At 50.4% G+C, this 25998-nt stretch overlaps 2 protein-coding genes across 4 annotated transcripts; one reads left to right on the top strand and one right to left on the bottom strand.

The window, feature by feature from the left end:
- The first annotated feature begins 11 nt into the window (after nt 1-11).
- Nucleotides 12-7289, top strand: QPCTL (glutaminyl-peptide cyclotransferase like). Of its 2 annotated transcripts, XM_077131413.1 has the most exons (7): nt 12-888; nt 1392-1535; nt 2208-2489; nt 4248-4400; nt 4502-4601; nt 5054-5170; nt 6579-7289. In XM_077131413.1, exons 1-7 carry the CDS (start codon nt 682-684, stop codon nt 6722-6724), a joined length of 1149 nt encoding a protein of 382 aa, XP_076987528.1. In that variant the 5' UTR covers nt 12-681; the 3' UTR covers nt 6725-7289. The 2 variants fall into 2 exon arrangements, with proteins under 2 accessions (XP_076987528.1, XP_076987529.1); XM_077131414.1 differs by lacking the exon at nt 2208-2489.
- Nucleotides 7290-10929: 3640 nt separating this feature from the next.
- On the bottom strand, nt 10930-25671 carry FBXO46 (F-box protein 46). 2 transcript variants are annotated; one of them, XM_077131411.1, is made up of 2 exons: nt 25582-25671; nt 10930-13890 (listed from the first exon to the last, which is right to left on the bottom strand). In XM_077131411.1, exon 2 carries the CDS (start codon nt 13807-13809, stop codon nt 11992-11994), a length of 1818 nt encoding a protein of 605 aa, XP_076987526.1. In that variant the 5' UTR covers nt 13810-13890; nt 25582-25671; the 3' UTR covers nt 10930-11991. The 2 variants fall into 2 exon arrangements, with proteins under 2 accessions (XP_076987526.1, XP_076987527.1); XM_077131412.1 differs by lacking the exon at nt 25582-25671 and adding an exon at nt 16288-16393.
- Nucleotides 25672-25998: the final 327 nt, after the last annotated feature.

Here is a 25998-nt window from a genome sequence, read left to right as displayed (position 1 = left end):
GTGGCCTGTTGCCATAGCAAACCCCGTCCGCCGGGCGCAGTGGTGGGATTAAAACCCTGTTTAGTAGTTCGAGGCCATTCAGGGCTCTAAAGGGCAAATGGTCTCGACGACACAGAGAAAAATAATGGGGGTCCGAGTCAATTCATTTCATTGTAGGACAGGATAGATTGAAGGGGGAAAACGACACGCCAATTCCAAATACCCGCCAGCTCTGCTTTCGGAGGCGCGACCTCCGCGTGACCAATCCGCTTCCGGCTTCAGGGGTGGGCCCCGCCCTCTTGCCCTCCCGCCCTCCCGGAAACTCCCTTTACGGTTCGGTTGATGGCCTCCACGCCGCGCAACCAATTCTTAGCCAACTCCCGGGGGGGGCGTGGACCTGCCTCTAGGTGGGCGGATGTTGTCAAGGATCAAACGCTTCTTCTGTTGGCTTCTCCTCCTCTGCTGAGGCGGAGCCTACCTCTTTCGCGATCCCTTTTGGGTTGTGCAGCCCAAAGGGAACCGACCCCAAAACCTCAAGGGGCCCATCCTCAAAACGGCAGTTCCCATTGGCTTTACTGCCTGCGGGGGGTGGGACGATGCAGTCGCTCTTGATGCTCATTGGTCCGGTGGTTCCGTGGGAAGGGACTTGGCTGGGCCTGAACGAGCTTCGCGGTCCTGGACCCTTTGCCAGGTAAAGCTGCCATGCGTCCCGGCGGCCGCGGACGGCCTCGGCTACGGCTCGGGGAACGCGGCCTCTTGGAGCCACCCTCGCCTCCCACGCGCCGCCTGCTGCCCCGGGTGCAGCTGCTGCCCCTGCTGCTGGCGCTGGCCGTGGGCTCGGCCTTCTACACCATCTGGAGCGGCTGGCACAGCGGGCCTGGGGAGCCGACGCTGGGCCGAGAGCTGCGGGTGAGGCTCCGCGCGGGTTGGGGCATGGCAGGGGCCCCGCATTCTCCGCCTCTCCTTCCTCGGATCTTGGGTTGACGTGGCTGTATCGTCCGGCCGCAGCCGCAGGTGCTGCCGTCACCGTCATTCGAGCCAATGCCCCTTGCCAGCTGAATCGGGCTTCGGGCTTGAACTGTGGTTCTCCCTTAAGAGGAAGGATCGCGAGTGATAAGACTGGGAGTTGGGAGATCGTGGTTCTAATCCCAATGTCATCTCTTTGGAAGAGTCCCTTTCTCTTTCGGGGCCTTGATTCCCCCCCCCCCCGCCCCCCAGGATTAGGGTGGGCTGGACCAGATGGGCCTCGAGGGATATTCCTGAGTCTAGGATTTATCCTAGAAGTCTTTCACGAGGAGCCAAGGATTATGAAGAGGAACCGGAGCTCCTTATGTCCAGGGTTCCAGGGTTAGGGTCTCGGTGGGGACTGCACTTACGCGCTGGTCTTCCCCACCCCCTCTTTTCCTCTCAAGACCCCGCTGATCGGAAACCTTCCCGAAGCCGGATTGCGGAGGGTGGTGGGGCAGCTGGACCCTCAGCGTCTCTGGGACACCTATCTGCGCCCCCTGCTGGTGGTGCGAACCCCGGGCAGCCCAGGCAATCTCCAAGTCAGAAAGGTAAAGGGCCCCACCTCCCAGTCCCCAACTCGCCCCGGGAATGGGAACTGAGCATTCCGCCCTAGATCACAAAGCAGCTAAGGGGCAGAGCTGGGGCTGATCTGAGTCGATTCAAACGCCCTGTGTACCGTCCCCATCAAAAGCATAAGCAACAGCTCAGTGAGTTGGTCACCAATACAATCTTCACATGCAGATGGGAAAACTGAGGCCCAGAGAGATTATATACTTGGCCCGAGTTCCATAGCTAGTAAGTGGTAGTCCTGGGGGTTGAAACGAAGCAGGCTGGCTCTGTAATATCCCAGTACTGCCTCCCAGAAAGAGTAAGGCATCACTGAATACAGGTCTGGGTTCGAATCCCAGCTTAGCCGCTTGGAATGTGAACTTGAACTAGTCTCTTATTTTGTTGTGCCTCAGTTTCCTCATATGTAAAATGGGGTCAATGTCAGTTCCTACCCCACAGAGTTCTGTAGAGTACATAGAATAGGGTCTGGTATTGAAGAGTGGGCAGTAATTAATCCTGTTGGTATCAAAAGGTAGGGTTGCCCCATACCTGGCACCCACTAGGTGCTCAGCAGATGTGTTTCAAGGGAATATGAGGTGGTCTGGCTGCTCTGCGTGATTTAGGTCATGGCCTTCCCCTGACCCACACTCCCGCCTCTCTGTTGCCACTAGTTCCTGGAGGCCTCGCTGCTAGCACTGACTGCAGACTGGCATGTGGAGCTGGACCCCTTCACAGCCTCAACACCCCTGGGGCCAGTGGACTTTGGCAACGTGGTGGCCACACTGGACCCACGGGCTGCCCACCACCTCACCCTCGCCTGCCATTATGACTCAAAGCTCTTCCCATCTGAGTTGGCCCCCTTTGTGGGGGCTACGGATTCGGCTGTGCCCTGTGCCCTGCTGCTAGAGCTGGCTGAGGCCCTTGACCTGGAGCTTAGCAGGGCCAAGCAGCAGGTGAGGAGGGGGGTGGGGTGGGCTGCCTCCACCCTCACTTGCCTGGGTGTTTATCATCCTTCCGGTCTTCTTGCCTTCATGCACAGGGACACAGGGGTCCTCCCACTTGCTGAATGTCAGAGCCTGTCCCTTCTCTGTCCCAACCTTCTCTTGATGGCTTCTGTGTCACTCAGAGCATAAGCCAGAGTCTTTGCTGCCTCTCCAATCTCATCTCCCACCCTCACCTATTACTTACTCTGCTGTAGCCACACAGGCCTTCTCAGTTTCCCCTAAACCCACGATGTTCACTCCTACCTCAGGGCCTTTGCAGTTGCTATTTTAGCTGCCAGGATCGCAGTTCAAGTATAGTGATTACAGAATGGGCTCTGGAATCAGAAAGCCCTGGGTCCAAATCCTGGTACTGCTTCTTACCAGCTCTGTGAACCTGAGTTAAGTGGCTTCAACTCTCTGAGCCTCAGTTTTCCCATCTGTAAAATGAACATCATGATGAGATAATTGGGATAGCTACTGCCTCGACTCATAGGGGTTAAATGAGACCTGGGAACCCAGTGAGCCTACAGTAGCGGGTAACCAGCATACATTCCTATTGCAGTGAATAGGACCTTATGCCCTGGCCTTCTGCCCTCCAGTTTGCACCTGCAGCATGCTTTTCTCATACCTTCCTGGCTAGCTCCCTCGCTTCATTCAGGGATCTGTTCCATCATCACCTCCTCAAAGAGGCCTTCCCAGACATCCTAAAATCCCTCCCTGTCACCATCCTGTACTTCATATTGACTTCTCGAAGCCTCACTTTCTTCACCTGGAAAATGGTGTGAATTCCTAGGGTAGGTTTTGAATCCAGGTCTTAGAACAGTGCCTGGCATCACCCCAACAAGAGTGAGCTCCCTGAGGGCAGGGAGTTGACTTCTTTTGTTCCCTGGGCCTAGAACAACTCCTGATGTAGAGTAGGACGTCAGTACAGATGTGTAGAATGAACGAATGACAACACAGATCTCATCACATTGTTTCCCTGCTCGAATCCCTACCTTGGCTCCCCAGTGCCCCCATAACAAAGCTCAAGCTGAACTTGTTGGCCCTTGCCATCCCTCTGGCCTCTTCTCACACCTCTCTGGCCCCTTCCCTGGGCCCAGTCTTGCCCTGTGCTATTTCTTTGCCCAGAACTCTCTTCCCACTGCTCCCCCATTCACTTTTTTTTAGGCCAGCTCCCTCTCACCTTCAGGGCACAACTCCTTGCCCCAGATCCAGGAACCCTCCCCAGGTCAGGCCTCTCTCCCAACCTGCTCTCCCACTGCCTGAGCTCTCAGGACACTGTAGTTCTTGGCAGCATTTGTCCTAGCTGCAGTCCACTGTTTGTATAGTTATTCATTATATAATGAATAATTGGGTCTGGCTCGTCTGCCAAACTGAGCTTGAAGAATAACAATAATAATCAGAGCCAACCCTTTGTAGTCACTATGTACCAGGCACTGTTCTAAGACCTGGATTCAAAACCTACCCTAGGAATTTACCCCATTTTCCAGGTGAAGAAAGCGAGGCTTCGAGAAGTCAGTAACTTGTCCATGACTGCTTTGTTAATATGCAGCTGAGCCTGGATTTGAATCCCTGGCAGTCTGACTCAGAGCGGGTACCCTTGGCCACCATGCTCTACAAGTGAGGAGACCTAGTCTGCCCTATTCAATTTTGTGAGCGGACAGGGTGCATGGGTGGGCTGTGGCCGCGGACCTGGCACTGGGTGGGTGCTGATACCTTCTCCTACAGGCAGCCCCGGTGACCCTGCAGCTCCTCTTCCTGGACGGCGAAGAGGCCTTGAAGGAGTGGGGGCCCAAGGATTCCCTCTATGGGTCCCGGCACCTGGCCCAGCTCATGGCATCCGAACCCCACAGTCCCGGTCCCACCAGGATCCAGGCTATCGTAAGACCAGGGCCCACTCCGGTTCCGGTGAGGGAGGCAGAGGGTGAGGCAGGGTTGGTGGCTTTGCACCCGGCCCCTCCAGCCCCGGCCTCTCTCCCTAGGAGCTCTTTGTGCTTCTTGATCTCCTGGGCGCCCCCAACCCAACCTTCTACAGTCACTTTCCCCGCACGGCCCGCTGGTTCCATCGGCTGAGGAACATTGGTAAGGGCTACGGGGGAGGCAGGCGCTGGCCTGGGATATGGGAGCGCCTGTCCCCCAATAATGGCTTCTGTTCTCTCCCTTGAAGGAACTAGGGCAGAAAAACAAAACAATCCCACAGCAGCCATGTCCAATTACAAAACAGGGGCTCGGGGATTGCACAGCCCAGGGTTCATATCCTGGTTCTGCCTCTCACTGGCTGTATAAATCGCCCTAATGGCTTCATCTCCCTGCACTCAATTTCCTGTCTATAAAGTAGGGGCGATGGTGATGATAACAGGGGTATCTCCCACCTTGCCTCAGAGGGATTCAGTGAGACAAGAACATAGCAAGCCTGCAGTAAAGTGTCCTGGCATTCATTCCCACTGGCCCCCTGCCCTCCTCTGCTTTGTGAGCAGGGGAGCCGTAGACCCCGGAGGTGCTCACCCTTTCTCTCTAATCCCTGCCACCTCCAGAGAAGCGCCTGCACCGTTTGAACCTGCTGCAGTCTCATCCCCAGGAAGTGATGTACTTCCAGCCCGGGGAGCCCCCCAGCTCTGTGGAAGATGACCATCTGCCCTTCCTCCACCGAGGTACCTGCTGGGGAGGTTGGAGGGTGGAGGGTGGGGTCTGAGGTCTGAGGGAGCCACAAGTGGGACCTGGCCCCAGCCCCTCCCAGCCCTGGGGACTGGAGGCAAGTTGCTGAACTTATGGGCTGTCAGTCCTCAACTATGAAATAGGAGTTATAACCATCCCTACCTCGGAGGTGGAGGACACCGAATGTATCACTGCCTGGCACTGAGCAAACCTCCAGGAACACAAGCTGTTACTATTTGTACCTTAATGATTACAGTTTCTTCCAGCTCTTGCCTTTTGAGGTCCTGACAGTCGATCAGAATAGCCTAAGAAGCTTTGAAAAATGCCGAAACCTATTTCAGATGTACTGAGTTACCACCTCGGGCATCTGCATTATTTTTTACAAAGCTCCCAGGTGATCTCAGTGCACAGCCACGGTTGAAAACATCTTGTAGAAGGGTTAAGAATGTAGGCTTCAGAAAGGGACAGTTCTGGGTTGACCTAAAGCAAATGGGGGCCCAGAGAGAGCCATCTTCTGGAAAATGAAGATCTGTATACCTGCAGACACATATACATAAATCACAGGTTATGAGGATTCAGTGAGATCAGGTATATAAAATGCTCATTTAGGACATTGTAGGGTACATAAAAAGGGCTAAAAACATTATAGAAAAAATTCTTATTCTATAAATTACTTATTCAACAAAGAGGCATACCGTGCAATGCTGCCCTCTTTATTGATTCATTCAACGAGCATTTCCCAAGTCAGCACACAGAACATTTAGCAAATCTAGATGAATGCAGAGGGAAGTACTCTGAGGATAGGATCCCTGTGTGGTGCAGGGACTAAGAGCCCAGAATCTGGAGCCTGGGGGTGGCCTGCTGCATTCAGATCCTGACTCTGATGCTTACTAGAGGTGGGACTTTAGGCAGAGCACTCTCTCGGCTTCTCTGTGCCTCAGTTGCCACATCTGTAAAATGCAGGCAATGATAGAACCACCCTAAAAGGATTGCTGTAAGGATAAAATAGAGTATGGAGAGAGCACAAGAGGAAAAGCCTCAGACCAGGTCCTAGAATAGAGCAAGTAGTCTATATAAGTATTACCTATTAAAGAAGAGAAGGGCCAAGGACCCTTTCCCTTCTTCTGACTTCTCCACAGTCCATTAAGTTTTGAGTTTAATTTTCTCTAATATGTGCTATGAAAACAATATACTGGTTTAGAAAGAAAAAAGAAACCTCACACACTTCAGACCACTGATCAGAGTTCTTAAAGCACCAGACCAGTGCATCTTCTGTATGTAGAAGGCGATTGTGTGTGGTGGGAGAGGTGGCAAGGTTATCTGGCCAGGTTTCCAAGGTCAACGGGGGGGGGGGGGGGGGGGCGGCACCGGCAAAGCCTGACCACTATTTCCTTTCTCCGGCAGGGGTCCCAGTGCTGCACCTCATCCCCATCCCCTTCCCCGCCGTCTGGCACACATCTGCCGACACCGAGGCCAATCTCCACAAGCCCACTGTGCACAACCTCAGCCGCATCTTTGCTGTCTTCCTGGCCGAGTATCTGGGGCTCTAGCTGTCGAGCTGGTCCCTGCTGGGGAGAAGCTGCTCTGAAGAAACCCCCAGAAGGTGCCTGGAGGCAGCGGCGCTCAGGCAGGGCACCTTTCAGATGTGCTGGGTTTTTATTAGACTTTTGGCTCCAATTGGATGGAAGACCCTCTTTCCTTTGTCTCAAGCAGCTGCCCTTCCTAGACTTGGAAGAGACCACTAGTGGGGGCAAGGACTAAAGGACTAAGGCTTGCTTGGCCCCTTGCCCCAAGGGGAACCCTTGGTCTGAAGTTTGGTGGGGATCAGATGCTGTCTGCCTTTCTAGAATTGGGTAATTGTACACTGGTGCCTGGACCACCACCAGCTAACTGGATTGCTTACGGCTTGTGTTTTCATGTCACTTCGTTCTCCAGAATGGCAGACTCAGTGCTGCACCCAGTGCAAACCTAACTCCCATATGGATATATCAAGTGGGGTCCACAGAGGAGCTGCCTGTAAAGCCAGGAACAGAGGAGATGGAAGCAATATCTGGGGAAAAAAAAAACAGATTCTGACCGACCCAATGGGCAATAAACCCATGTTTCTGCAAATCATATTCTGCAGAATTAGTGGCAATAGTATCACATGTAAAAAAGGATCAGTGATCAAAGTGGGGTGAGATAATGGTAAACACGTTTCTTCACCGCACAAAAGATTCTTCGAGAGAATGGAGAATGCAGTGTTTTCCCAAAGTATTGGACCATGGAACTGCTTCTCTGGGAAGCACCTCATAGGACTAAGGTACCTCAGAACATAATTTGGGAAACACTGGGTTTTGACTGTTCGAGCATTTATAGGAGGAATGGTGTGCTAGGCCAAGGTTTGGCTGACCATCGTTTTCCTCTCAGCTGTGAGTATAGGTTTGTGTTACGATGGGTCTAACTGCAACTCTAGTGAAGTCCTGAAGTACTTCCCAGTCTTACCTGATTTGCAGATTCCCAGGTTCTGACCACCCTCTACTCCACCCCCACCCCCCCTACAGACCTACTGTATGAGAACTCTGGGGAGGGACTGGGACTCTGTAACAAGCCCCAAGGGAGTTTCATGAGCAAAGTTGGGACTGTTAGGGACACAGCTGGGTGTGTTCACAGCTGCAGGGCAAACGTACTCAACAAAAAACTTTAGGTAAAGGGAGGACTTAGGAGAGGCCCATGCTGAGCTCAGTCCCTGCTGGTTTTGTGACATCGATGGAGATATGGTAGGCAGTGGGACACCTGGATGAGAGGTAATTCACCAGTGAAGGTGAGCTTCAGCCTTGTGAGCCAGCTCAAAGCTAGAGGAAACCCATCAGGATGCAAAGGCTGAAACTCAGGATATCAAACCAGGGGATAAAACAGAAGGTGCTTAATTCAGGTTCTTCCATAGTAGGTGGCACTTATTGGGCACCTCCCATGTGCCAGGCACCACAAGCACTTTACATGCATCAACTCGTTTATTCTCCCCTTCAAATCCTGAGGTAGGTCCAACTTCCGTTCCCATTGTGCGGGGAAGCGGCTGGCAGTTGGGCACCGTTTTCAGAGCCCAGGTTTTCACCCACGGCTGTGTTCCTAAATCCCAGGTCTTACCTCCCTTCCAAAACCCACCTGTGCTGGATGAACAGTTTGCTGACAAGAAGTCAGCTCCTGGTACTTTTAAACTGACTGCAAGATAGATTGGGGTTGAGCTGGAAGGGAAAAACTAATGGCTTCCAGAGGAAGATTTAGCAGAATTCCAGGGTTCAGAAAGGGAAGCTGACAGTGATATCTACAGCCAGGGTGGCAGAAGGGTCTGGTAACCACAGGGACATAGTATTCATGTCCTGTAAGCAGGCATGGGGCCAGACTCTTACAGGACACCATCTCACCTTAGATTCATGGTCACCCCAGGAGGGAGGAAAAGGCCATTGTCCCTGTGTGGCAGAGAAGGGAAGCAATGTGCCCAGCTATATTTCAGTCCCTCTACACCTCCCTCCCCGTGTGGCACCATGGTTGAGTGTGCCATGTGCCAGGAACTGGATAAGGGGCTTTATGCACATTTTGTGCTCACATCCTTAAATTCCTTTGGATTCCAGATGAGGCTGCTGGTGCTTGGCACAGTGTGTCACCAAGTCCCATAGCCAGCAGGCCATGCAGCTCCCATTCATATCCCAAACTGGGGTTCCCCTAGCTTCACACTGAAGATGCCACTAGATGTGTTTGATAAACTGTTGAGTGCTCAGGATGTGATATCTTTACATATCACTTGTGCAATAAATCAAGAAACTGAGCCTTGGGGAAAAAAAAAAAAGAAACTGAGCCTCAGAGAAGTAAAGTAAAGACAGTTGCCCAAGGTCACATAGCTGAGGACTTTCCCTACCACATGTCTAGGTATATGCTTCTTTTTATTTATCCTGCTGATGACTCACTGGGGCTCACTGGCATCTTTTATTTGCTTAGAATTCTCAACATCATCTCTAATATTCTTCATCTCATTCTCTTCTGATTCTGGAGTGGCAAATATATGTTAGACCATCTTACTTTACCCTCCATATCTTTTCTTTCTGGGCTTTTGTTTGTTTTTGTCTCTGTGCTGCACTGTGGATTTTTTCTTTCCTAGCTTCTAGTTCAATATATCATTCTTCAGTGTCTTATATAATACTGTTTAACCCAGCCATTTAGTTTTACCTTTGTTTTTCATTTCTAGAAGTTTATTTGTGGGTTATTCTCATTCACGTTTGCCTAACCACTTGTTAGTTTTGGGATCCCTGCAGATATTTTCAGTATCTTGTTTTCCTCTTTTTAGAGAAGGCAGTGTTGTATTATAAAGTGTGACTGACAATTTCAATATCTGAAGCTTCTATGGGTCTTTTTGCTCTCTTGTTCCTGCTAGGTCTTGCTTCAAATTGCTTTCTTTACATGCAATGCATGTTTGGTTACTGGACTGTGTGCTACTCAGTATCTTAAAAAAATTATTTGCAGAGATTCTAGATGGCAGTGCCTTCCACCAGAGGGTATTTGCTTCTGCCAGATGTTTCAGCCAACAGCTCCCTGGGTCACCAGGCAATGAAAACCGGGGCTGCAAATGCTTATCAGTCTGTGGCCATAAATTATCAGCAGGGTCAATTGTTTCCTTATCCTTTGGTCTTGTGCTCACCAAAGCATTTAGACCACCTCCTCTGCAGGCTTCTGGATGAACCTTACTGAGCTATATTCCCCTGAGCCCCCAGTTCCTGTTAGATTCTCCATCTTGGGCAGACTTTGGTTTCAACTTTGACCTGCTTGCCCCAAACAGAAAACCCAAGTCTGTCCACATCAGCCAATGCCTTCAAAGCAAAAGTGGCTTCAGGGCCCCAAGAACCCCTTCCTTAAGTTTTTAGCCTCTTTTAAGGATATTTTTCTAGCCTGTTTTTAAGGTTTTTAAAAATTTCAGTTTTTTTCAGCAAAACAGTTGATTCTAAATGACGTAGCCTGGCCCCCACAGAAACTGAAGTCCCACAAACACAAGTCAGGATTCAACCTAAGTTTCTTTGATTCTAAAGCATTGGATGACTACAGATAAATCTCTGGAAATTTTGATTCCCTGATAATAAAGTCAGAAACTACTAGCTGACTTTCAATATCCAACCTTCTTTTTTTTTGTATATACCAATTTAAAGTGTTTTAATTTTTTTTTTATTTAGTAAAATAATTAACTTAGTATTTTAAAACATACATTAAAAAACTAAAGTACAGGGATATTTAGTAAAAGCTTTTTACTGGGCAAACTGCACTCAGCTAAAGCACTACATTTCTCACCTCCCTTGTAGCCCTTCTGCTATACGGCTGAATTCTGGCCAATGAGATGTATTCAGAAAGTAAAGTGTACTTCCAGGATGAAGGGGGCTCTCCACTCCTTTACCCCATCCTCCATCCCATAGCTTGCAAAACAGTGATGGTAGGAGCTCTAGCAGCCATCTTGGACCATGAGGACAAAGGCCACGCCCAAAGGTGGTGGAACAATGAGCTAGGAGGAGCTGGATTCCTGATGACTGGAGGGCTACCATACCTGCCTAATTCTGGATTTGTGAAGAAAAATAATCCTAACTTCCAGAGATAAGAAGAACCCACAATAATCTCAGGTTAAGGAACCTGGCTAAGGACCCCTTTCTCTCAACTCCTTCTCCCCCCATGCACAGGACCAGCATCCCCTTCTCTCCCCAGAGCCCCTGCCTCAACAACACACAAACCAGTCTAGGTCCAGCCTTATAAATATTGACTTTATAGAAAGGACCAATTCAAAACTGGTCAGATGCCACACACTAGAAGCTTCGAGAACCACAAAGATGGAAAAAACAAAAAACTCCAAACAGAACAAACAAAAATACCCCAGACTAAATTGCCATTTTGAAAATCAAGGTCCCAAAGGATTCTAAAGAAATACATATGCTGGGGATGAAAGACCCCAACGCCTGAACAAGTAAGTACCCAGAGTGGAAGGGAAAACAACCTAGAAATTCAAACCAAGAGTCCCTGCCCACTGGCCCCCCACGCTGTCAAGAGCGAGGCAAAGGGCTTCACAGCTTTTTTTCTTTTTTTTTATTTGGGAGAGAGGGTATTTGATGGCAATAGCTTAAATAGTGAGAAGAGGGAGTTTTTATATTTTGACTTTTTTCCCTCCCTCCTTCCCTCTTCTTTTCTAGAAAGGGAGAGACTGGTAGCTTGAGGTTCAGGAGAAAACAGTGATTTCTGTTTTTCAATAGGGAAAATATCTAGCAATGGCAGGCTGCCAAATCGGTAGCCTATGATCTAATGGCCCCCAGTTCCTAAAGAAGAGGTGAGCCCTGGTGTGGGAAGTCAGGAGAGGAACCAATATTGGGTGCTGCAGCCCCTTGGTAGAGAACAGCCCCAGAGACAAAAAACTGGGTGGAGGGAGCAGGAAGGACCAGAATGGAGGAAACTTAAGTGCCACCAAAATTAGCTGCCGTCTGCTCCCTGCTGGTGGGTCCCTGGGGTGTAAAGAGTGGCAGGGAAGGTGTTATGGCTGAATGAAGAAGAAATTGAGATGTTGATAAAACAAAATAAAACAAACAAGAAACCACCCTACTAGAGGGTCCCCGGCCCTGGGTCTGATGAGTAGAAAACTGACAGGGGTCAGTCAGTCAGAGTGCCTGCTGTCTGGGGTCATCCCCTGAGCCCCATCTCAGCTGGGAGGGGAATCAGTGCTCCCCAAACTAGGGGTATGGGCTGGTGACCCTGTCCTGCCCTCGGCTCCCACGGGGGAGGGGGTGGGCACCTCGAGCCGCCCCCCCCTCCCCCGGCTTCACCTCCCCTCCTCCCGGCCCCCCCGGCCCCCACCCCCACCCGGCCCATTGCAGGGCAGCACCCAGTTGTTATCGTGCAGGCCCAGGCGGCAGCCAGGTGTCTCGCGGTCGGCTCGGCGGCAGCACATCCAGTAAGAGCGTCCATAAGGCAGGTCATGGTGGTAGGGCTTGGGGTGCCAGCGGCAGAGCGACACATCACCCTTCTCGTATCTCTTGCGGCACTGCTTGCAGGGGTCGTCGCGGTAGAGTGGGTCCCGGCTCCAGCGTGAGTCTGTGGCCCGCACGCCGAACGCCTCAATGATGCCCTTGAAGTGGTGACAGGTGCACTTGAGGGCCGCCAGGGCCCGTGTGGGCAGGAAGCTGAAGATTTTGACCAGCACGTGCTCGGGCAACAGCAGCATGTACTGCCGCGGCTCCAGCAGACGCTGAATCTTGAAGCGGATCTCCAGGAAGTCATGCGACACGTGCCGGTACAGGCGGCACAGGGAGGTGTCCGCCACCCCCTCGGGGTCGTCGGGCCCTGGCGTGGTGGCCGGAGCATCGACTGGGGGTGGCTCAGGTGGCCCATCGGGCCCGCGGGCCTGGAGGAAGAAGAGCTGGCCGGGAGGGGGCGGCTCCTCAGGGCTGACAGTTAGGCACACCGTCTCCTCCTTCACGTTTTTGGTGCCGTCCTTGCCAAAGAAAATGCACTCGTCCACCACGCCCGTCACTACCACGTCCACGTGGAAGCCAGAGGCTCCGCAGTCCCGGGCAGGGGGTGGAGGGGGTGCTGGGGGAGTGTCCTCAGGCCTGGTGGGGGCTGGGGTCTCACCCTCGCTCGCCTCGTCTGCCCTCGCCAGCAAGAACTCCACGTTGCTAGGGAGGGCGTCCCGTGAGGGGCTGATGAGCTGGTACAGGTCGCAAGTGATCTTGTCCTTGGCTCGGGCCCCTGGGCCTGGGCTGCCCGGATAGGCACAGCCAGGCCGGCCCCCACCCCCACTGGGCAAGCCGCCATCGGGTGCCCGGGGCTCCCGGCTGTTGGAGATGCGGAAGGCGATGCGCACCTCTCCCGGGCCCGGCCCAGGCCGCTCCTCCTTGCGGAGGCCCTTGGCGGGAGGGTTGTCCAGCTGGGCCTCAAAGTGAGCCACCGCCTCGGCCACGCGGCTGCAATCCCCACTGCCGGCCCGCCGCTCAGGCCCCAGCCCCTTGGCCGGCCCACCCTGCTCGGCCGACACAAAGACCATAGGTGCCGGGGTGCCGGGGTGTGGGTAGTTCTGGAGGGCCAGGGCAGCCCGCTGTTCTACCAGGGCCACCATCTCAGCCACAGAGAGCAGGTCCATATCCTCGGAACCTGAGGCCGGGGCCCCCTCAACAGTAGGAGGCCCCTGCCGGCCCCCTGGGTCCGGCGGAGCCTTGGTGGGCTCAAGACAGCGCCTCCGCCGCTTGGCCTTGGAGCTCTCACTGCCCCAGTGCCCCTTGACCTTCATGGAGCTGGCCCGGCTACCACCCCCACACTGGTGGGCAACAAAGAAGGCCACCTTCTCCTTTGTATTCCCGGGCTTGATAACGTACCACGTGTCCAGCAGGACTCGACCCTCGTCGCCAGCAGCTGCTGCGGAGAGGAGTGGGGCAGGCTGGGAGGCAGGGGCCTCAGTGGCCAGGCTGGGTGGCGTGTTCTCCGAGTGGGCAGGCCCGTGGTCTGGTTCAGCCCCGCTGCTTGGCTCAGGGCAGGCTGATGGCTTGAGGGCTGCAGAAGGCGGGCGCGGCTGGTTCTGGGAGTAGGTGCCAAAGGGCCGGGGGCACCATAGCTGGAAGGGCAGGAGGCTGCTGCGGTCCATTCTGGGGGATGGTGGCCTATGGGCAGGGGTTCACCGCATCTCACGACCTGGATAGTGGGGGCAGGCCTCCAGAGGGCATACCTGGAGACAGGAAAGAGGAGACTGGGGAGCTGAGGGAAGAGCCTTCTCTCCCAGTCCCATCCCGACCTCTCATGAGGAGAAAGACTGGAACACCAAGAACTCGTTTCCTGCTCCACAGTACAACTGAGCACATGGAGGGCTGCAGAGGGTATGGGACCTTCTCCTCGGAATTCACAAAGCATGACCCTCACCAGCAGCGCCCTCCAGCCCCACAGCTGACATTCCACCACCAGACTGCCTGCCTTCCCTCATTCTCAAGGCCTCCTGCTGCCATAACCTTGAAACTCCAAAGTACTGACCAATAGACGGCACCTCCTTTTCCTACTTGCTCTCCCACTAGCCAGTTCCTGAAAAGACAAGAATTCCCAGGCCTGCCCACAGCCATGGCTGCTTGTGCCCACAGAGGGAGGAACCGGGTGGGCTGGTTGGAGAAGGAAATCTGAGGTCAGAGCCCTTAAGAAACTGGTTCTACGTTTTTGGGGGCATCAAGGGGCTCTCTGAGAACTGCCTAAAGCTATATATTGTCACCCAGAAAAATATACACACTTGCTCAATCACTTGCAGCTGATTTCCTGAGGCACAGCCACAGGTCCCTGGGATAAGAAGGCCCCCTCGAGCTGCACACAAGTTCAACTGAGGCTCAGAGGGAAGAAGCATTATATAGCTAAGGTCGTGCAGGGGGGTCAGGGCAAACACTGGCCCTCAAGCTTGGTGTCTGGACTTCTCATTTCAGGGTTCCCTCAATATTTTGTATTTTATTTCCCTATGAATTCATGTGCATGACCTGGTTTAGAAGTAATTCTGGTAATGAGGCTGTAGTGACCACTTGCCATTACAGGATCAGGAAGTAGTGTGTCCCTCAGCCTCAAACCTTTCCTGGCCCATCTTCCTCCAGACACCTCGAAATCAAGACACCCTCTAGACCTCAAGCCTTCCACACACCTATAAACCAAGGGACAGTAAACTATGGCACACAGGCCAAATCTGGCTCCCTGCCTGTCTTAAAATGTTATTGAAATACACTGATTTGCTTATGGCTGCTCATGCTACAGTGGGAGAGCTGAATAGTTAAAACAGAGGCCACAGGGTATGCAAAGTCTAAAATGCTCACTGTCTGGTCCCTTTCAAGAAAAAGTTTGCTGACTCCTGCTATAGACTGTCCCATTAAATCCAGGCAATTCCAGATACCACTAAAACCCCAAACACTTTATGGTCCTATAGATACCACCCAAAATCCAGATAGCCCCAAACATCTACAGACACCAGCAACAGAGAGAATCCTAATCCTCATCCCCAACCCTAGCTTCATGCCTGCTGAAATCCTAGTTTACTGTAAAAAAAAAAAAAAAAAAAATCATGCAAACAGCTTCCCTAACACCTAAAGTTGGCAAAGTTTACCAACCACCAATTCAGATATATCCAAATCCAGGGATAGAAGCAAAGGTCAGTCCCTCTAAAACCTGGCTACCCACTGAAATCCCCCAGTGAGCTCCTCTTATCTCCAGAATTCCCACCCCCCAAACTATCCAGATCCTTTCAAATTCTCCTTTAAACCCCCAAATCTGAGTATCGCCTCAGGCACAGAAGAATCCAATTTCAACAAATCCTTCACAAATCCCATGCCTACCAAGAACAGCCCCCAACTCACACAGCAGTTTCCCAGCCTCAGATACCCCAAAAGAACAGTCTCCTACATTTCTATGCTCACCCCAAACTCACAGAACTCCTACACGCATTCCCGAATTCCACAGATGCCACCCAATTGCAAGAGAACTCACTAAAACACATAAGCTCCCTAACATACAAGACTAATCCCAAACTAAATACCTCTCAAATCACAAGAACTCCCAAAATACCCCTAAAGAAGTCCTGCAAATATTTTAAAAGTGAACGTGTGCTTACTGCACGTATTCTAGGTAGTGTCCTAACAATTCCTGCTACCGCCCCCATCTCCTTGATGCAGGAGCTGCTATTAATCCCGGTGTCCAGCTGAGGCACTCCAGGCACAAAATAGGTTAAGTCACTTGGCCGAGGTTGGATACGGGGGAGAAACTTGGGGGCTCAGCATTCTGGCTCCAGAACCTGTGTCCTTGGACTCTTTGCTTTGATTCTTAGTCTTGGGCTTCTCCATGAGCTCCCTAAAGCCTATACTTACCAGAAGCACCCCTAAACCACAAAAGAACCTTCCAAACCACAGAAGAACCCAAACCCAAACCCAAGGAGCCGCCTAAGCGCAAGCGTATCCCTACATGCACGCAGAAACTTTGCCAAGCCCTTAGCTATCACTTCAAATCAAAGGGAACCCGTAAATTTTGGAACCGCCCCCCACCCCAAAGAAATCCGCCCAACCCCTCCCGCGACCCTCGAAACCTAGACACGCCCCCGCAGCGCCCTCACCCGCGAGCCCCCCCCCCGGCGGCGGGAGGGGGGGTCCGGCGGCACATACGCATGCGCGCCAAGTGCAAGGGGCCCCGCCTGTCCGCTCTTTTCCGTCTGGCCGTCGCGCGGGCCGGCGGGCGCGCGACTAGTTTCCCCCCGCCCCTTTGTTGACAGACGCGCGCGTGACGGCCCCAGCCAATGAGTGGCCGCCGTTTGAGGCCATGCCCATATAAGGAAGGCCTTGGCGCTGGGGCCCAACTTCGGGAGAAGGAGGAGTTGCTGAGAGGTGACTCGAGGTGGGAGGTGGGAGGAAGGCAATGGAAACGGCCCAGTGTAAGGGAGCGGGGGATAATTCCCAACTTTCTACAGAATGGAGGAACAAGGCGAGGGCGGAGGCAACGGCTTTCAAGAGAGGCTTTGTTAAACGACGTTCCCTCTAAATAGGAGCCCTGACTGACAGTCGGGATTTAAAGGGCCCAGGGATGGAGAATGCTAGGGCGGAAGGAAGCGGGCGGAGAGATCCGAAGAGTGCCCAGCTTTGGTTTCCCGCGGGGGAAACTAGGCACCGGGATCTCTTGCCCGGAAACACACACGGAGAGAGGCCTGCAACGGGTCCCGCAGCCCAGAGTTTGAGCCTGCCGGCCTGTGGCCACCACGGACCCTTCCATTCAGCTTTTCCAACAGGAGACACTTGCCTGATTCAAAGACTTAGGGCCAGAAAAGAATATGAACTATCTCAGCAATGACTTTTAAAATACTTATTACGTTGAGAGGCTGGAAGGAATTGCCTGAAAATGTAGAGCTGTGTTCCAGTAGCCATGTTTCTTGATGATGATTGTATAATGATATAGCCTTCACAATGTGACTGTGTGATTGTGAAAACCTTGTGTCTGATGCTCCTTTTATCTACCTTATCAACAGACGAGTAAAACATATGGAATAAAAATAAATAACGGGGAACAAATGTGAACATAAATTTAGATTGAAATGCTAGTGATCAATGAAAGGGAGGGGGTAAGGGGTATGGTATGTCTGACTTTTTTTCCTGTTGTCTTTTTATTTCTTTTTCTGAATTGATGCAAATGTTCTAAGAAATGATCATGATGATGAATATGCAACTATGTGGTGATATTGTGAATTACTGATTATATACGTAGAACGGAATGATCATAAGTTGAGTGTTTGTGTCTGTTACATATTTTTTAAAAAATTTAAAAATTAATAAAAAATACTTATTACGTTATAGTGGTAACGTTTTGGATATGATTGGACTAAAAATTGGGTTTCCTTTTTAAATGTGGCTACTAGAACATTTTAAATCACACATATGGCTCGCGTTCGATTTTTGCTGAACAGCTAACAGTTGAACCAGATCCTTTCAATGGCAGGATGGATTCAAGAAGCACCCAAAGGTGGCTCCACAGCAGGACCCGTTGAGGCCTCTCATCCTCTCTCCATCTATCTGTTCCCTACCTGCTTCCATCCATCTAGTTCATGCCAGCCAGAGGGTCTCACACACACCTGACACTGACCTTACCCTACTCTGAACCTGCCATGGCTCCCCAGTGCCCTGGGGGGAAAAGCCCAGGTACCCCATCAGGGCCTCCAAGACCTTGCCCACCTGTCCAGCCTCCATCAGCCATACTCCTTCAAACTCCATGCCTCCAGAGATTCAAGTGGATACCTGATCCGGCATACAGACTAGTTAGAAAAATTCAGACCCATTCTGGACATCAGTAGGAGCCATTAATCTCCAACATATAGATAAAGAAAGTGACAGCAGTTTGCCTGGCTAGCCTAAGGGCACCCAGAACCGGTGTGAGGTAGAGCAGGGAACCCAGAGAATCTGGCTACAGAGCCACTGTGCTCTGTTTTACTATGTCTTTCTGGGGTGTCGGCTCAGTCATCAGGCCCCACTTTTGGGCTCTTTGCTATCTGCTTGTCAGTCACCAAGCTCTTTTCCCACTGTCTTTGCAACTGCAATTTCCTAAGACCTGAATGCTTTTCCCCCAGATCTCCACATGACTCAGTTCCATTCCTTATTTCATTCATATCTTTGCTCCAACGTAACTGTTTCAGAGAGTTCTTTCCTGTTCTCCCTTTCTGGAAACTTCCTCTACCCAAAGGAGGACCTGCCCGCCCTGGTTCATCACTGTCTGGGGATAGATCTGTCTCCTCCATTGCACTGTGAGCCTGAGAAGGCAGGGCTAGGGCTGTCGTGCTCATCATAGTGTCCCCAATACCACCCAGCCTGGGGCTAAATGGATCAAAACTCCCTTCCCTGCACTCCATGTCCTAAATGTCATAAGACATGGCAGAGTAAACTCTGTTTCAGACCCAAATTCTCTCTGTATCATAGCAGGTGGGGTCAATGGGGCAGGATTTTCTTATTCCCCACTTGGTGAGCCCAGCACAAAGTCCCATACCAGTTCAGCCTTCAGAGACTGCTCCATGAAGAGCCACTGATTATAAAGCATCATGACCCAGAAAGACTGAAAATAAAAACAGGGAAAAAGACTGACCAGGCAACTATAAACCAAGAGATCAGGAGAGAAGTAACAGTGACTGTTAAAACTCAGCAAAACCTGATAAAAGCAAAAGGCATTATTAGGGACAAGGATGGTGACACAACAGCTGACCCATTACACACAAAAGTTCTCAACATACACCTAATAAGATAGCATCAAAATACAGAAAGCAAAAACCATCAGAATGACAAAAAGTTTGGCAAATCCACAACTGTAGTGGGAAATCAACATATCTCTAAGACATCAACTGAGAAGATAAAATTGATAAGGACATGAACCACACAATCTTCACCCTTGAACTAATGCTCCCAATAATTAGGGAGTCCACATTTTTATATCTCTTGCACACACCAAGCATTTACAAAAACTCATCACTGAGCTCCTCTTGTGTGCCAGCCCTGGATTAGCCTGGGATACAGAGATGACACTGAGCTCACCTTCACTTTAGGAATAGCTCACGGGAAAGGGGACAGACAAGGGAATAAACAATCACAACCAACAGGAATATACTGAGAGAAAGTGATGATTATAACAGCAGTTAAAACACTTGAGCACTTATCTTGAGCCAGTCATTGCTCTAAGGACTTGCAAATATTAACTCATTAAAAAATCCTCACATGTTCTCACTATATTTTTAGTCAGTTCAAAGATCAAGAAGAGCACAGGCTGGGAACTATATCCGAATAATGATGGTGAGGGCCGCTTCATTTATGGAATAGACTGAGCATACATCTCATTTTACCCTCAAAGACTTTGCATTTGCTACACACACACACACACACACACACACACACACACACACACACAGCATGTCCTTCCCTAGATACCCACAGGGTTTGACCCTTACCTCCTTCAGGTTTTGCTCAAAAAACCTAAAGGTTTGCATGAGACCTTCCTTGATTTAAAACTGCAGCCTCTTTCACCCAATGGACAAATCTTCTCAACCCCCTTTCCTGATAATTTTTTTTCCTTTGCACATATTACTATCTAATATACTATAAACTTGTTTTATAAAGCTTCCTTTTGGTCTCCCCTCACTAGAACAAAAGCTCTGCCAGGGCAGGTATTTTGCTCTGTTGCCCCCTCCCCACTGCTGTATCCCCAGCTTCTAGAACACTGCAAGCACGTGGCTACTCAAAGTATGATTGGTCCAGGAGCAGCAGCCTCAGCATTCCCTGGGAACGTGTTAGAAATGCAGAATCTCAGGCCCTCCCAGACCTGCTGAATCAGAATCTACAGTTCAAGAAGGTCCCCAGGGTTTTGTTTTTATTGTTTTTCTTTTTTTTTTCGGGGGGGGGGGGCTGGGACTCATACCCAGGTCTCCCACATGGCAAGTGAGAATTCTACCATTGAACTACTGTGCACCCCATCCCTAGGGCTTTTTAAGCACATTAAAGTTTGAGAAGTACAGCCCTAGTACACCTAGGCACAGAATACAAAGGAAGGAAGGAACCCCTAATACAGCCACGTTGGAGGGCCCTCTCCTGAAAAGCTGGCTGGCTCCACCAACTCCACCTGTGGATATCCTGCTCCCAAGATTGAAGCAGGATGTCACCTCTTTCAGGGAAGTGTCCCAGAGCACTCCCTATGTAGGTTCTTGCCCTCCAGAGTCCTCTCTTAGCACCTGGATAAGAGTTTCTCTCCCTTCCAGCCACAGTCTCTGCAAGCCTGAACTGTCCCTCAAAGGTGCAGTTGCTCAGTCCCCTAACTCAGCTAGTTTGGAGGTTCTCACTGCATCCTTTACCTGGCAGCCACAGGTATCTTTCCAAATACAAACAGGACCATTTCATTCCCCTGCTTAAAACCCTTCCAGCAGTTCCAAGTTCTCAAAAATATATCCCATGAACCATTCTCAGAAAGTTGCTGGAGGATCTGCTTCACCAAAATGAAGGAATAAACCAAGGAAAAAGAAGACAGTAGATCAAAGAAATAGGATCTAACCCAGGAGAGAAGCAAAAGGAATCCTCAGGTGAAAGTAAGGGGTGATCCTTGGATGACAGCTGGCAAAGATCAGAGAAACTTAATAAGCAAAGTGTCCACCTTAAGAAGTCAGGAAAAGCACTACAGAATAAACCAAAGAAAGAAGGAAATGATAAAGAACAGATGACTGACCAGGTACACAGGGTCAGGTGAAACTCTTCCCCCCAAAAAAGGGCTCCCCCATCCCAGGGTCAGGGCTGTCTTGGCCACCCTGTGTCCCCACCACAGTGCTGGGCCCAGAGCAGACATTTAGGGAATACACTTGCTCACAGTCACGCAGGAACCAGCGGCAGGACACAAGGGCAACATCCCTACAACTGCACACCGCACAGGTCCCCCAACTCCCCATGTCCTCTAGCTCTCAGTCCAGATCCAACACATCTCCTCCCACGTCCTTTGGCCCCAGGGCCTGTTGGCCTCATTCTCCCACCAGTTTTCCTTTCCCACTAATAGCTCCCAAACCCTCAGGCCCTAGACAGAATGCAGGCAGGGCCTGCTGGCAACTCAGCTTTCCCACTTCCTGGGGGTGTGAGTTTAGGTAAGTTGCTTAAGGCTCCACGCCTCAGTTCCCTCCCCTGTAAAATAGGGATAATAGCAGTATCTGCCCACGGGCTGGTTGACGATTCTCGGAGATCGACCCTAGTAAAGCGCTTGCTGCCAGCCTGGCACCAAGGAAAGTCTCAATATCCAGGTACTGGGATTATTTAAAAAAAGGTGAGGTGATACTGCCTAAGTGTTTGAAAATCATACACCAAACCAAAGATCCCTCTTCCTCTTTATTTGGCATTCTGAAAGTCAACTGACCCCAAGAATCAAAAAACTCAAAAGGAGCCAAGAACTGGCCCTCCCTGTGTCGCTGTTGGATACTGGGTCTCACTTATTCAATGAACAGCTATTTACAGGTCACCTACTATGTGCCAGGCAGTGTCCCAGGCATCGAGAACAAGCAGAAAATACGGAATAGAAATTCTTACCATCATGGGGCTGACATAGATTAGAAGAGAGAAATCGTGAATATATAAATCAGAAGGTAGCAAGCATTATGGGAGAAAAACCAGAGCAGGTAGGAAGGATTGTTAATGTGTGGGAGTTACAGTTTTAAATTGAGGGGTCAGGGACAGCCTCATGGAGCAGGTGACATGAGCTGATCCTCTGGCAAAACCTGTGTTTTTAGGAGTAAGACAGATTTACCAAAGCCGCTAGAAATGTATCATGAAAAATGGTTTTAAGAAAAATAGTCTGAAGGCAGGCCACGGTGGCTCAGCAGGCTCTCACCTGCCATGCCGGAGACCGGGGTTTGATTCCCGGTGCCTGCCCATGCAAAAAAATCATCTAATACCAGTAAAACAGACAACCATAGGCTGAAAACAAATTTAAGACTTTAAGGAAGGCCAAAGCAGTTGGAACGGAGACATATTTTCTAAGATAAATGAAGGCAAGGGGCGGGGGGTAGAGTGTCAATCATCCTGATGTGACAAAATAGGAATGGGGACAAGTGATAGATTGGAAACTTTTCCCCAAACCAATAGGTTTTCAAATAATTCACTGTGAGCTGGGGATAAAATGTTAAAAATTCATCAAAACAACAAACAGCAATGCTGGCATAAGCGGCTGAGACTGAATCAGTAATAGAGAAACTCAAGTCTGAAAAATGACACAAATGCCACGAGAGCTGCAAAACTGCCCCAGCAGAAATGCAAATCAAAAGCACAAGGAGACAGCACTTCACACCCACTAGGAAAAAAAAATTTTTTTAAAGGAAAAATAACAAGTCTTTGCAAAGATGTAGAGAAATTCGCATCCTCATACATTGCTGGTGGGAATATAAAATGGCACAGCTGCTGTGGAAAACAGTTTAACAGTTCCTCAAAAAAGTTATACACAGAATTATCAAATGACCCAGCAATTCTACTCTTTGGGTATATCCCCCCAAAGAACTGAAGAAAGGGACACAGATACTTGTATGTGAATGTTCGTAGTGGCATATCCCCAATAGCCAAAAGGTGGAAACAACCCAAATGCCCATCAACAGATAAATGGATAAAGAAAATGTGGCATATCCATACAGTGGAATATAATCAGCCACAAAGAGAAAAACGAAGTACTGATACATGCTACAACATGGATCAAAAATATGCTACAAGCAAGAAGCCAGGGACAAAAGGTCACATAATATGTGTCCATTTATATGAAGTGTCCAGAACAGGTAAATCCATAGAGACAGAAAGTAGATTAGTGGTTGCCAGGGGCTGGGGGGAGGAGGGAATGAGAAGTGACTGTTTAACACATATGGAGCATCCTTCCGGAGTGATGAAAATGTTTTGGAAGTAGACAGAGGAGATGGTTGCACGACATTGTGGATGGACTACATGGCACTGAATTGCACAATTTAAGACAAAAACAAAACTGCCCCGGCATAATGACATCAAGGAGCTCCCCGAATGCAGGGTCTCAGGCTGCACAAGCATGGGCCCCTCATATAAAAGCAAGAGTGTTAGAAACACTTGTGGATTACATTAAGGAATATATCCCCATTTTTCAGAAGAGGAAACTGAGCTCCAGGAGGGTTAGGTGACTTGTTCATAGCTGGTGAGTGATTGAGCCAGGATTCGAACCGAGCGCTCTAGCTCCAGCACACGTGCTTAATACATTTTTCTTGAAAGAATCAAAATCACAGAACCTCACATTTACTAATTTACGAGTCAGGCATTTTATACACATCCTCTCATCGCTCCTTACAAGGGCCTCTTGGTTCCAAAGTGGCCCCATTTTACCCAGGAGAAATAGGCCCAGAATGGAAACGCTACCTGGCCAAGGACACACAGCCACAGAGGTGAGGATTTGAAGCCAAGCCTATCTGATACTGATGCTTTTAACCATAAGCTTTATTATCAGGGTCACAGAACTTAGGTGATAAACTCACGATAAACTCCGTTAGGCTTGCAGCTAATGAACCAAACTGTTCCAAAGGTGAATTACAAAGTTACCAGGCTGCCCAGTGACCCAAATGACCAAAAGGTTGAAAACACACATACACACATTCACACAAGTTACTAGAAATATTTCCTATTCACTGGAAACACCTGGAATTGGGTCAGGCATCAGGCCAATGAATTATTTATATGGCTGGGGACAGGTCGGGTTTCTGAGCACCATGTCAGGGAGTCACCCTTGAACTTGGGAGTTGATGGTAAAGGTATGGAACTAAAAGGGTCACGATGTAAAGATGATCTGGTTGAGAGGGAAGAGGAGACTGATGCCTTCTTCACTGGTCCCTCTCTGCTCACTTTCCTATGGACGTTCATACTCAACAACAATTCACATGTATTGAGCTCTTACTCCAAGCACTTTACATGCATTGTCTTCCTGAACCCTCTAACCCTCCTAGGGTTACTGATCCCCTTTTCTGAGTGAAGAGAGGCCAAAAGACTTGCTCAAGTTTACACAGCCAACAGCAGAACTAGAATTCAAACTGAAGACCGCCTGAGTTCGTGAGTGTCTGCTCTGACTCATGACACTGTAACTCAGTATAGATAACAGTGGTGAAAGCACAGATGGTGAGCCAGGCTGTCTGGGTTGGAATACTGAGTCTACCACTTAATGCTGGATGGTCATGGGAAAGTTGTGCCACTTCACTGTGCCCCTGCTTCCTTTCTAATATATATAAAGTGGAGATAACAACAGCTCCTACATCTAGGGGTGTTGTCAGAGGCAAATGAGTTAAACCCACAAAATGGCTAAGAACAATGCCGGGGAATTTCATCAACGATTAAAAGTGTTAGCTGTAATCAACTGTGGGGAGCCCCTGCGTGCTTTTGAGCTGGAGGGCGGGAAAATAGTGCTAGGTTTTGTGAAAATGCCCTGGCACTGGACTGAAAGGGTGGGAATCTCTTAGAACTCGGGACCCAGTCACATTCCGGGGTGGGAAACTTTGCACAAGGGCTCTGAGACTTAGGACTTATTTCAAGCCAGAGCTTTCCTACTAACATAAATGATCTTGATGGTCCTCCTTTTAGTCTTCTCCTGAGTTGGAATACTTGTTGTTCTCAAAAATACAAATAAGAGCACTGAGACTCTGAGACAGGAGACTTGCCCAGGTTACAAGGAATGACATAATAAGGAATCTGAGTGTGGACTGCCCATACTGAACACCACTACACTTTTCTAAGTCCCTCTGGGGAACTGAAGAGTACAGTACCAAGGAGGTCTTCATGGCCCCTCCTGGCCATATTAGCCGACCGTTCTGATTGTCCAGCTCACTGGAGTCTATGGCAGGACTAGGCAAACTATCACTACATCAGGTCCCTATTCCATACCCTTCCCACCTCACCCCCCAGCCTTCGAGCGTACACCACTATATTTCACTCCACTACTAATTTCTCTCTCTCACCTCCTCAGCCTGCCCTCCCGTCAGCCATCGTATCCAGACGCCCCAACCCACCCCACCCAGGCTGGCCTCTCCGTCAGTCCCCCCAGATCTCACTCATCTAGTCCTGACTCCCATGCCTTTCCACACACCTAGTGCAGGCCCCTGAAAACTGCCCCATCTCTAACTGAGGGCTCCTTTCCCACCTCTGAGCCCCCTCACAACCAATCCCAAAGCTCGATTCCCTCCCCACCTTAAAGCCCCCTCCCCAGCCCCCATTCTTCAAATGGTCCCTCCGGCTCCCACTCCTCCCAGAGCCCCCACCCCCACCCCAAGCGATCTTCCCTCGCCCAGTCTCTTCCCTCTCGTCACCCGATCCCGTATCCTCGCCCCGGCTCTCGGGCGCCCCTGGCCCCAACCCCTACCCGGGGTTCTCACCATCTACCCGCGCAGCAGCTCCCTCGGCTACGCGGATTTCCCCCTCTCGCTCCTCTCCAGCCGCCCCTTCCGGGTTCACGCCCCGACGCCCGCTGGGAATTGGAGTCCAGGCAGTCGCGGACTACATCTCCCAGAAGGCATAAAGAGGCAAGCTTGGAGGTGGGGGAGGAAGCCAGAGAGGCGGGGCGAGGAAAAGAACGATTCTGACTCCCAGGAGGCACAGAGGCACCGAAGCACCGGCGGCGCAGGCGCGGGGGACGCTCGGACGAGGTTCGCTGGGAGATGCAGTCCAGCGTCCTCCATTTTGGCCAGGGGCCCTTGAAAAGGGGATTGAAAACCTTACGAAGGGTATTTGTCAGAGGTAAACAGCTAGGAAAGAGCAAGCTTACTGATTTACTTTTGCTGATTAACATAATA

This window comes from Tamandua tetradactyla, chromosome 16 (genome assembly GCF_023851605.1).
Source record: "Tamandua tetradactyla isolate mTamTet1 chromosome 16, mTamTet1.pri, whole genome shotgun sequence".
NCBI lineage: Eukaryota > Metazoa > Chordata > Mammalia > Pilosa > Myrmecophagidae > Tamandua > Tamandua tetradactyla.
This window is presented reverse-complemented; position numbering and strand designations above follow the sequence as displayed.